Source organism: Salmo salar, chromosome 05 (genome assembly GCF_965601325.2).
Source record: "Salmo salar chromosome 05, fSalSal1, whole genome shotgun sequence".
In the NCBI taxonomy this organism is placed as follows: domain Eukaryota; kingdom Metazoa; phylum Chordata; class Actinopteri; order Salmoniformes; family Salmonidae; genus Salmo; species Salmo salar.
In genome coordinates, this window is record NC_138295.1 from 90,586,664 (window position 1) to 90,599,177 (window position 12,514).

The 12,514-nt window shown below is 43.0% G+C and overlaps 1 protein-coding gene across 4 annotated transcripts in view; it reads right to left on the reverse strand.

The window, feature by feature from the left end:
* The window catches only part of LOC106572931 (DEP domain-containing mTOR-interacting protein), a 62,841-nt gene extending 50,395 nt beyond the window's left edge, over positions 1-12,446 (reverse strand). The window contains exons 1-5 of one of the 4 annotated variants that reach the window (XM_082975958.1): positions 12,201-12,446; positions 11,846-11,931; positions 11,324-11,419; positions 5,182-5,360; positions 3,579-3,702 (exon numbers count right to left, since the gene is read on the reverse strand). In XM_082975958.1, the coding sequence (XP_082832084.1) occupies positions 3,579-3,702; positions 5,182-5,360; positions 11,324-11,419; positions 11,846-11,859 (413 nt within the window). In that variant the 5' untranslated portion in view covers positions 11,860-11,931; positions 12,201-12,446. Of the gene's footprint in view, positions 1-3,578; positions 3,703-5,181; positions 5,361-11,323; positions 11,420-11,845 lie in introns of all 4 variants that reach the window. The other 3 variants (XM_082975957.1, XM_082975956.1, XM_082975959.1) reach the window with 3 other exon arrangements.
* Between the last annotated feature and the right edge of the window lie 68 nt (positions 12,447-12,514).

The following is a 12,514-nucleotide window of genomic DNA, read 5'->3' on the forward strand; positions in this document are numbered from 1 at the left end:
CTGTTGAACATTAAAAACCCAGCAGCATTGAAGTTCTTGACGCGCCTGGCTGCTACTACCACTCCCCGTTCAAAGGCACTTTGAGCTTTTGTCTTGCCCATTCACCCTTAATGACACACACTCCGTGTCTCAATTATCTTAAAAATCCTTCTTTAATGTGTCTCCTCCCCTTCATCTACACTGATTGAAGTGGATTTAACAAGTAACATCAATAAGGGATCATAGCTTTCACCTGGATTCACCTGGTCAGTCTGTCATGGAAAGTTCAGGTGTTCCTAATGTTTTGTCCTCTTGGTGTACTCCTATCTAGGGCCCTTAGAGCTCTGGTCAGAAGTAGTGCACTGTGTAGGGGATAGGGTGCCAACACTGTCTCCTGTGACTGTCAGACTGCCAGCTTTAGTCCTGCCAGCCCAACTAGCAGGATTAAACACGTGCCTGAATCACACCAAGGTCTGAGCTCCATCCTTCAAAAACTCCTTCAAAACAATTATTTGTATTTCTTATCAACAGAACAGTAAATAAAAGTTTGCAGAATTTGACCCGGCTGGTACCAAGATATAAAACAAATCAGGCACAGCAGGATTACACTACTGAATGGTCCACAGAAAAGCCTGTCCACATTCCCACTCCAGTCTGTTCCGTTCAATAAACTTTATTCATCCCAAGCGGGCAGTTAGACAGTGACAGCCATGAGTCAACACATAACAGGATACATGGATACTGTACTACCCTGGAACAGGAGCCCTGCTCGCTGTAAGCAGATGAACTCTTACACTTCCCAACGTTATATTACCACTGTAGACTTCCCAACGTTAAATTACCACTGTAGACTTCCCAACGTTAAATTACCACTGTAGACTTCCCAACGTTAAATTACCACTGTAGACTTCCCAACGTTAAATTACCACTGTAGACTTCCCAACGTTAAATTACCACTGTAGACTTCCCAACGTTAAATTACCACTGTAGACTTCCCAACGTTAAATTACCACTGTAGACTTCCCAACGTTAAATTACCACTGTAGACTTCCCAACGTTAAATTACCACTGTAGACTTCCCAACGTTAAATTACCACTGTAGACTTCCCAACGTTAAATTACCACTGTAGACTTCCCAACGTTAAATTACCACTGTAGACTTCCCAACGTTAAATTACCACTGTAGACTTCCCAACGTTAAATTACCACTGTAGACTTCCCAACGTTAAATTACCACTGTAGACTTCCCAACGTTAAATTACCACTGTAGACTTCCCAACGTTAAATTACCACTGTAGACTTCCCAACGTTTAATTACCACTGTAGACTTCCCAACGTTTAATTACCACTGTAGACTTCCCAACGTTTAATTACCACTGTAGACTTCCCAACGTTTAATTACCACTGTAGACTTCCCAACGTTTAATTACCACTGTAGACTTCCCAACTCCTTCAAATGAGACATGTGGAAACATTATGGTTAAACTGCTTGTGAAGGAGGAAGGAGGAAGCAGTCACCACCATTACCACCGCCCAGGCTGAGACCACCCTGCTTGTTGTGAGAAGGAAATGTTGATTCTCCAAAGTGTTCGTTCACCACCCTCTAAACACTATAGGCCCATTTACCAGGCAACCAGGAACTAAAGTTTATCTTCACCCTGGTTGTTCAGGCAGGAAGACAATAGTCAGTCAAACAAGGTGGTTAAATATCGCCTTGAGATTGTCCCCGTTGACTTATCCCCGTTGCTTCGAGACTGTGCACAACAACAATACAACAGCTCTTCCTGTACTGGGAACTTGGGCAGGGATTCCAGGACACACACACACACACACACACACACACACACACACACACATACTGCACAGGTAGTTTGTTTGTAGCTGTGCTTGTTTGAATCGTGGCCCCAGTCTCTAGTCTGGTGAGTGTGAAGACTGAGGTGTAGCCTGCATACTTCCACTAAACCAGGCTGTGTGTCCCTCTACCATGGTGACTACATAAATACACCCTAACACTGGCCCTGCCTGTCTTCCTGTTACACCACACACAGCTCAGGGGGAGGATGGCTCAACCACCACAGGGGCTGGAGCTGCAGCAGGAGCTGGAGCTGGAGCAGGAGCTGGCACAAAGAAGGCTTCTGTGGAGCTGGCAGATAGCTACAACACAGACAGACAATATTACTGAACTAGAGAGGCACTAGACCTACATTCTGCAGGCATGTAAAACTGCAAGGGAGGCCAGCCTGAGGAGAGGGGGCAGGGAGGCCAGCCTGAGGAGAGGGGGCAGCCTGAGGAGAGGGGGCAGGGAGGCCAGCCTGAGGAGAGGGGGCAGGGAGGCCAGCCTGAGGAGAGGGGGCAGGGAGGCCAGCCTGAGGAGAGGGGGCAGGGAGGCCAGCCTGAGGAGAGGGGGCAGGGAGGCCAGCCTGAGGAGAGGGGGCAGGGAGGCCAGCCTTAAAGAAAAAACTAAAAGAGAGACACTTGCATTCTTACTGCGTAGTAAGTTAGGTAGTAGCAGCCAATACAAGATGCCTGAGGGTGAATTTCAACATACCGCCTTCCAAACAATGTTCACAACTAATCAACACACTGAACTACAACAGAAACACTTTCTCTGGGCAACAGGGATAACAACTGTCTCTGTCATGAGTGGAGTGTACTATTTAAGTAGTCAGTTAACGCATTGTAACAAAGCATTTACTTTTTGCACCCCAGTATCTCTACTTGCACATCATCATCTGCACATCCATCACTCCAGTGTTAATTGCTCAATTGTAATTATTTCGCCACTATGGCCTATTTATTGCCTTACCTCCCTAACCTTACTACATTTGCACACACTGTACATAGATTTTTCTATTGTGTTATTGACTGTACGTTTGTTTATTCCATGTGTAACTCTGTGTTGTTGTTTGTGTCGCACTGCTTTGCTTTATCTTGTCCAGGTCGCAGCTGTAAATGAGAACTTGTTCTCAACTGGCCTACCCCACACTAAGCCAACTCCAGACCACTCATCCCTCTTGGCGACTGGGGTTTGATGTAGTGATATTATTAATGACGAAATATTGTTTCGAATTGTTTTGATAATATCACACTATTATTTTCATGCTAGTTGGCTGTACCTGCACCAAAACTCCAGTATGTATCCTTCATAGCTTGTTCTCCATCTTCTTTTTAAACAGGGAGACAATTTGTTTTCAGCACTTTTATGTCCATGACTGATCAAAACTTGTTTTCTCATGAGAGAGAGAGAGAGCGAGAGAAAGAGAGAGATGACTGTAGCTGGCAGAGTGACTGTATGAGATCTATCTGGTTGAGGAGGGGGTTTCTATGGAAACTATTAGGCTCTAACCACTCTCGCCTGCCTGCTGAACAACACCATGTACTAGACTGGTAAAAACAACACAAACAAGATGCCTACCCCCTAAAAATAACTGTTCAGAACATATTTCATTGATTGTATATAACGAGTAAGCTGTAATGAGTAAAAGCTTTTTACTTGGTTTTTCCCCTGGATATAATTTCTCTCTCCATCAACAGATCAAAAGACAATCTGGGTTCATTGAATGATAAACTAATATATTATCACTTGAAAGAAAACCTACTTTTCATATATCCGTTGTCCCCTCATGAAGACCTTGGCTTCGTTGTCCAGCGGAAACGTCCCGTCATCTTTCCTGAAGCGATAGAACAGCTTCATGTCTTTGAACTCCTTGTGCTCGTCACAAACTGCAACACAAAAAGAGGAACAATGTTTGTTTACATTTAGTGAACTGACAATTGTGTCATCTTTATCCCCCACACTAACAGCCCAATAAACAGAGCTGAGTTAGCTAACTGCATCCTCTTTATCCCCACACTAACAGCCCACTAAACAGAGCTGAGTTAGCTAACTGCTAATGGCATCATCTTTATCCCCACACTAACAACCCACTAAACAGAGCTGAGTTAGCTAACTGCTAATGGCATCTTTATCCCCACACTAACAGCCCACTAAACAGAGCTAGCTCACTGCTAATGGCATCATCTTTTCCCAGCCCACTAAACAGGGCTAGCTCACTGCTAATGGCATCATCTTTTCCCAGCCCACTAAACAGAGCTGAGTTAGCTAACTGCTAATGGCATCATCTTTTCCCAGCCCACTAAACAGAGCTGAGTTAGCTAACTGCTAATGGCATCATCTTTTCCCAGCCCACTAAACAGAGCTGAGTTAGCTAACTGCTAATGGCATCATCTTTTCCCAGCCCACTAAACAGAGCTGAGTTAGCTAACTGCTAATGGCATCATCTTTTCCCAGCCCACTAAACAGAGGCGAGTTTACACGAAAGCTTCGTAGTTAATAATGCCATTACGTTTCTCTCGACAACCCAGTGCCAGTCAATCCTCTGAAGTGAACGAAATTTGCCAAATGAAGCACTTTGCTGATCTTTGAGTGGTGAGGTCTGAATTTAAAGTGTTATGTTAGCTACTCCGCTTTCTGGAAACTCATAGGTCATCAGACAGAAGCTATACACTGTGTATCCTTGACGTATATACATACATACATACATACATAAACCTCCAACAAGACATTTTGTACTAGGCTACATCCAAACTGGCTGAGAGAAAGACAACCAACAGCACTAGAGAGAGACAGAGGATTTGTCTCTTCACATTAAAATGGAAGAACATTAGGTACTAAACAAAACAACAACAAAACGTTTGAAACAGGCAGGGACAATCTGCATACAGAAAAACTAAAAACCTGATGCAAAACATTTTCTGTTGAGTGTCCTAATGAATGACAACCAGATAGAAGTCATGTCAGAAGGCTGTAGAGAAGCAGGTTTGTTATTGTTATTTTACTGCTGCTCTTTAATTACTTGTTACTTTTATTTCTTATTCTTATCCGTATTTTTTTTTAAACTGCATTGTTGGTTAGGGGCTCGTAAGTAAGCATTTCACTGTAAGGTATACACCTGTTGTATTCGGCGCATGTGATGAATACAATTTTATTTGAAGTCTGTAGAGAAGCAGGATCTGGCTGTTCCCAGAAAACCCCAAGCTCAGAGGAGTATTAATTAGGGCGCACCATAACAAAACGCTTAGCAATGGAAAACGAAAGAGTGTTTCTTATTGGACAGGTCCAGGAAATGTCTCCCCGTTGCCTTCCATTTGGTTCCTAATGAACACAGCCCAGACGTGTCTGGTCATGTCAGAAGGCCCTACCGTGATGGATGATGCTTTGATCCAGGAGTTTCTGCATGATCTTGATGGCTGTGTCTCTGTCTGACGCCTCCTTGTGCTCCAGCAGCCAGTCGATCAGCTCCTTGGCCACAAAGCAGTTGGGATACGTCCTCAGGTGATGCCTGCGGTCCTTAACCACCTTCCCTTCATGGAGACGCAGCCTGTGGTTTGAAAAACACAACGTCAGGCTATTGACAAATTGTAGCTTCTCCCCCTCCGTCATATACTGTAACTATAGTACACTTGTTCAGGAAAAGATTAGGCCTACAGCTAGTAATGTAGGCTATTCTTACATCGTCTGTGGAACACCACAATGTCAGGCTATTGACATACAGTAGTGTAGCTCCTCTCTCTCCGTCATGTGTTGTAACTGTATTTACACTTGTTATTATGTAGCCTAGTGACATACTGCTCTCCCTCTCAATTCAATGGGATTTATTGGCATTGGAAACATGTTAACATTGCCAAAGCAAGTGAAATAGATAATATACAAACGTGAAAAACAATAAAATGAACAGTAAACATTACACACAGAAGTTCCAAAAGAATAAAGACATTACAAATGTCATATTATGTCTACACCCCCCCTGTATGTATGTACAGTCTCTTATAGCTTTAGATGTTCGGTCACTCGTCTGTACTCCATGTTCACTCTCTCAGGAAGGACATGCATGTACATGTATTGTGTATTCGTAGCACATGTTCCAGTTTCTTGGTGGTTGTCACCAAGAGGAAGTGCCAACAAACAGTGTGGTGCACATGTGGTTATGTTAGATAGTCAGTTACACAACAGCATGCTGACTCACAGTATAGGCTGTTTTTTACTTTTCAAGTCAATAAGTTACACTTGTTTTATATCCTTCATTTTAAATTATGTAACGAGGATATTCAGAGCATTCTGCTAATGAGTGCAGTGTGTATGGATTATCAATGTGTTATGAAGCCTCTGTGTAACCTAGTGGGTTTTGTTCCTCAGATAAAGTGTTAGCGGGTAGAACATCTGTCAGTACTGCGTTAGTTAGACAGGTCTGAGGAGGATGTGTATGGATGAATTAGGATTGTGTTATGGTTTCCTTATGTAGGTACAGTGCTAGTCATAAGTTTGAATACACCTACTCATGTCAGGATTTTTTATTTTTACTATTTTCTACATTTGTAGAATAATAGTGAAGAAATCAAAACTATGAAATAACACATATGGAAGTATATAGTAACCCCCCAAAAAAAGTGTTAAACAAATCAAAATATATTTGATATTCTTCAAATTAGCCACCCTTTGCCTTGATGACAGCATTGTACTGTAGGTATTCTCTCCTGGAATGCATTTCAATTAACAGGTGTGCTTTTTTATGTTAATTTCTGGAATTTCTTTCCTTCTTAGTGCGTTTGAGCCAATCAGATGTGTTGTGACGAAGTAGGAGTGGTATACAGAAGATAGACCTATTTGGTAAACGAACAAGTCCATATTATGGCAAGAACAGCTCAAATAAGCAAAGAGAAACAACAGACCATCATTACTTTAAGACATGGAGGTCAGTCAATTCCAAGAACTTTGAAAGCTTTTTCAAGTGCAGTCGCAAAAAACATCAAGCGCTATGATGAACCTGGCTCTCATGAGGACCACCACAGGAAAGGAAGACCCAGAGTTACCTCTGTTGCAGAGGATAAGTTCATTAGAGTTACCAGCCTCAGAAATTGCAGCCCCAAAAAATGCTTCAGAGTTCAAGTAACAGACACATCAACTGTTCAGAGGAGACTGTGTGAATCAAGCCTTCATGGTCGATTTGCTGCAAAGAAATCAATACTAAAAAGGACACCAATAAGGAGGAGACTTGCTTGGACCAAGAAACAAACACTGGACATAAGACCGAGTCCAAAATTGAGATTTCTGGTTCCTACCACTGTCATTATGAGACGCAGAGTAGGTGAACGGATGATCTCTGCATGTGCATTTCCCACCGTGAAGCATGGAGGAGGTTGGATGGTGCTTTGCTGGTGACACTGATTTATTTAGAACTCAAGACACACTTAACCAGCATGGCTACCACAGCATTCTGCAGTGATACACCATCTCATCTGATTTGGGCTTAGTGGGACTATCATTTGTTTTTCGATTGGACAACGACTCAACATACCTCCAGGCTGTGTAAGGGCTATTCGACCAAGGAGGAGAGAGTGATGGAGTGCTGCATCATATGACCTGGCCTCCACAATCAACCGACCTCAACCAAATTGAGATGGTTTGGGATGAGTCGGACCGCATAGTGAAGGAAAAGCAGCCAACAAGTGCTCAGCATTTGTGGGAACTCCTTCAAGACTGTTGGAAAAGCATTCCAGGTGAAGCTGGTTAAGAGAATGCCAAGAGTGTGCAAAGCTGTCATGAAGGCAAAGGGTCGCTACTTTGAAGAATCTACAATATAAAACACTTTTTTCGTTACTACACGATTCCATGTGTGTTATTTCATAGTTTTGATGTCTTGAAAATAGTAAAAATAAAAAACCCTTGAATGAGTAGGTGTTTTCTACTGGTACTGGTTCTGACTGGTACTGTTTGTATGCCCTAAAGTAGACAGGTCTGAGGAGGGTGGACGGAGGGAGGGATAAAGTAGACAGGTCTGAGGAGGGTGGACGGAGGGAGGGATAAAGTAGACAGGTCTGAGGAGGGTGGACGGAGGGAGGGATAAAGTAGACAGGTCTGAGGAGGGTGGACGGAGGGAGGGATAAAGTAGACAGGTCTGAGGAGGGTGGACGGAGGGAGGGATAAAGTAGACAGGTCTGAGGAGGATGGACGGAGGGAGGGATAAAGTAGACAGGTCTGAGGAGGATGGACGGAGGGAGGGATAAAGTAGACAGGTCTGAGGAGGATGGACGGAGGGAGGGATAAAGTAGACAGGTCTGAGGAGGATGGACGGAGGGAGGGATAAAGTAGACAGGTCTGAGGAGGATGGATGAAGAGATTTAGAAGTCCTCATGTAGGTGGTGCACTTCCAATAAAATGACAGGTGGCCTCATTACAAATTAGCTAACTGAAACATTTTAAAAAATGAAGGATTAACCATTTTTGAATCTGATACCTTAGTATGTATAAGGGGCTGTTATGTAGGTGGTGCACTTCCAATAAAATTTGACAGGTGTCCTCATTACAAATTAACTAACTGAAACATTTTAAAAAATGAAGGATTAACCATTTTTGAATCTGATACCTCAGTATGTATAAGGGGCTGTTATGTAGGTGGTGCATGTCATATAAATGAGTCAGGGCTGAGTGATTTGGAGTGTCTGTCCAGGTCATTCAATGCACAGTTGAATAAATGTCCCAGGCCTCAGCAGACAGACAGGATAGAACAAGAACTCTTTACACACTCTGGGTTCCTTGTGTATTCTGGCTCCTCTTTCAGTACGAAGATGACGAAAGACAGCAGATGTGCAACTAAATCCAGCAGGAGAGGAGGGGTTGAGGCAGACAAGACAAAACTCATTGATTGGCCAACAAAAGCGAAACTAGATGTCGAAATGAATGATCCTTTAACCTTAACAAGGACACTGTCTCAAAGTGTACCTACAGTACACGTTCATAGCGGAGTAATGCAAATGTTATGTAGCCTCTTGGACTGGTCAGTGAGAGTGACCCATGAACAACACTACAACCACTAGACGGCAGATTAGTTAAAGAACAACTAGGAATAAAAGGCATGTTCCTCAAGACGTGTTCTGAATAGCCCTTGTGTTTATCAGGGTGATTCACTATAATGTTAAATGGAGAAAGATAACAAAACAGCCATTGTTCATTACAGCTGCTCCTCTGGCTCTTTTGGGTCTCTCTAGAATCTACTACTGTCTAGCCTCTCCTGGATTAGAGGTCTCTGTAGAATCTACTACTGTCTAGTGTCTCCTGGATTAGAGGTCTCTGTAGAATCTACTACTGTCTAGTCTCTCCTGGATTAGAGGTCTCTGTAGAATCTACTACTGTCTAGTCTCTCCTGGATTAGAGGTCTCTGTAGAATCTACTACTGTCTAGTCTCTCCTGGATTAGAGGTCTCTAGAATCTACTACTGGCTAGCATCTCCTGGATTAGAGGTCTCTAGAATCTACTACTGGCTAGCATCTCCTGGATTAGAGGTCTCTGTAGAATCTACTACTGGCTAGCGTCTCCTGAATTAGAGGTCTCTGTAGAATCTACTACTGGCTAGCGTCTCCTGAATTAGAGGTCTCTAGAATCTACTACTGTCTAGCGTCTCCTGGATTAGAGGTCTCTGTAGAATCTACTACTGGCTAGCATCTCCTGGATTAGATTTGGCAGCTCAGTCCGAGCCTCGAGGCCCTATAGGGCTCTCGTCAAAGTAGTGCACTATGTAGCGAGTAACCTAAACCCACAGGGCAAACTGCCATGAATCCACATGGCTTGGTTTCCTCACTATAATTATAAAGCCAGGGGTCAAAAATCCCATTCTAACCCTACAGAATTCAAGGAAGCAGGCTTATGTCCTGTTATAATGTTTATTTTATTTAACCTTTATTTAGCTAGGTAAGTCAGTTAAGAACAAATTCTTATTTACAATGACGGCCTAGGAACAGTGGGTTAACTGCCTTGTTCAGGGGCAGAACAAAAGATTTACCTTGTCAGCTCGGGGATTCGATCTAGCAACCTTTCTGACCACTAGGCTACCTGCCGATTAGCTACTAGCTAATCTTCAGCACGTCTTGTACTCTTGTTCAACTGGGCCAAAAGGGGGCAGGTGCACTATGTTCAGCTGTGACCAATTATTCCAGGCAGCGCTACTAGTGCTAGCCAGTAGCCAGCAACATCTGTCTCAGCATGTCTAAGACAGGACACCTTATTCCCATACACTAGAGAGGCAACAGGGGGCCATTTGGGAGGCAGACAGCCTGTCCCCAGATGACCTCTAGTCAATGATATGATTTAGAGACAAGTCTTCCTGTTCGTTGTTACATTAAGCATGAGGTCATTACTTTGTTGGGAGAAAGACATGCCAACTAGACCAGACTAGCAGTGTGGCAGGTTAAAAGACATGCCAACTAGACCAGACTAGTAGTGTGCCACGCTGTGGTAGGTTAAAAGACATGCCAACTAGACCAGACTAGTACTGCGGCACGCTGTGGCAGGTTAAAAGACATGCCAACTTGACCAGACTAGTACTGTGCCAGGTTAAAAGACATGCCAACTAGACCAGACTAGTACTGCGGCACGCTGTGGCAGGTTAAAAGACATGCCAACTAGACCAGACTAGTACTGTGCCATGCTGTGGTAGGTTAAAAGACATGCCAACTAGACCAGACTAGTACTGTGCCATGCTGTGGCAGGTTAAAAGTAGGGCCCGGGAGAATACTTGTTAGTATTGTGGCAAGGAAACATAAAGCGGATTTAACTTCTTTAGGAAAACATTACGTTGTTATTCAGAGACATGTATTTATTTTCAAAGTTACAGCACACAATATTTTACACACAGCAGGTTTTTAAAAGAACCAAAGAGTTTGGCCTGCTTCCTGTTTTCATTTTTGCCATAGAAAAAAATGCGATAGTGATATTATCACAGCCCTAGTTAAATGACAATTTTAGAGAGGGTCAAAGATTAACCGTGATAGGGAACACTGACATTGAGTTTATTGACTGACCTATGTGATTTGACCATGATGAAGCTAAAGATCTGTAAACACACAGCAACTCCCCCAACAGGTGATAAAACGTTTCAATGCCAATTATAATGAGTCATTTCACTGATGTTGACACTCACTGCTATCTCAATCTTGCTTTTTAAGGCACCACTAATATGGGCCAAGGGTGTGTGTGTGTGTGTGCTCTGTTGTTCCACAAATAGCAAGTGTTACTTCTCTCCACTAAAACAAGCAGCAGTGATCTTCGGATTAACACCACAATGAATAAATGAATTGCTTTCAGTTCACAATGCAAAAAAACCTTTGACACTTAAAATGATCATATTGTGTGCACTTGGGCAGTACAACGCAATACACATTGGCATTGCAGAAAATGTATTGTATTTGTGCGTTGGTTTGAATGGGTACAATTCACGCCTTTGTTTGAAAAGCCGCAACACAGTTTGAACAGCATCACACAGAGCTGTCAGCTCGAGCCAGCCACTCCTACCTCAGCTGCTCTCCGGTGACCAGAACCTCGGCCATGCGCTCGAGCTCCGCAGCCTTCTTCTGCATTGTGTTCCCGATACCATCCATCTCTTTACAACTGTTAAAATAACGGAAATATTACTGCCACTGTAAATACTGTACACAAGCCAAAGGCATCATAGCCTGTGAAAACGAGCTACAGTACACCATATATACACCATATATAGCTGCCTATCCTTATGTCATTGACAAGCCGTCTGGATAGCTCCACTGTATTCTGTCCTAATGACTGTTGCTATACTGTATTAGTGTCATAACTGTGACGTAACCAGCCATTTGTATATCCCCCAAAAATTGCAGAATATCAACAGCACAATCTATTGAAATAAACGGGATGGTGTAAATAACGTTGGCTCACAGTGCAATCATATCCTCCATAATGACAGGTAAAACACCGTGCTGTGGGCCATCTGACACACATGTGATGTAGTATTTCACCATTACTTGCACATTTAAATGCATAACATAAAAAAAAATGATTTACCTTGGAAACACCATGGATAAAAAAAAAAGCTTATTTATTGTTCCTCGAGATCACGTTGTCCTAGATTTGCAAACCAGCAGCATAATCTGAGAAATGCATTAAAAAAAACAAGTTTCACACAGTGAAAAATGGACAGACGCTATCTATTGCGCAAGAGGGGACACTAGGTTGATGTTGAACTTCTTTTGTATTCTGAAAATTAAACTGGTCCGCTAACCATCTAAAGGTATGCATATTATTTTCTAGTCGGTAAAGCTTCATTCAACGAACAGCGATTTCTTGTGAAATGTGCATATAATTCTTCAGTAGTAATGAGCTCCACTCGCACCTCTGCCTGTTTACTACGCGATCCTACCATGAAAAGCACGTTGACACCGTGCAGTATTGCCGACTATTTTTCAGTGATTACTGCTATTGGCTCCTTGATTTGTCGCTAAAAGACGCTGGATTACGTTTGGCCGTTTCCGCAACGACGTCACATCACGAATTTGCCTTGATGCGGCACAACTGCGGACCCCACATCGCGTTTTCGCCCTCTTCCGCCACACGTTATGCTTCTCTGATTGTTGCCACGTTCAAGTGCTAGTCAGAACTAAGAAACTCGGAAATGTCGACTTGCTAATAGGTTGTAGTTATACACGAGTGCAACCAGGAAATGTCCAAGTTTCC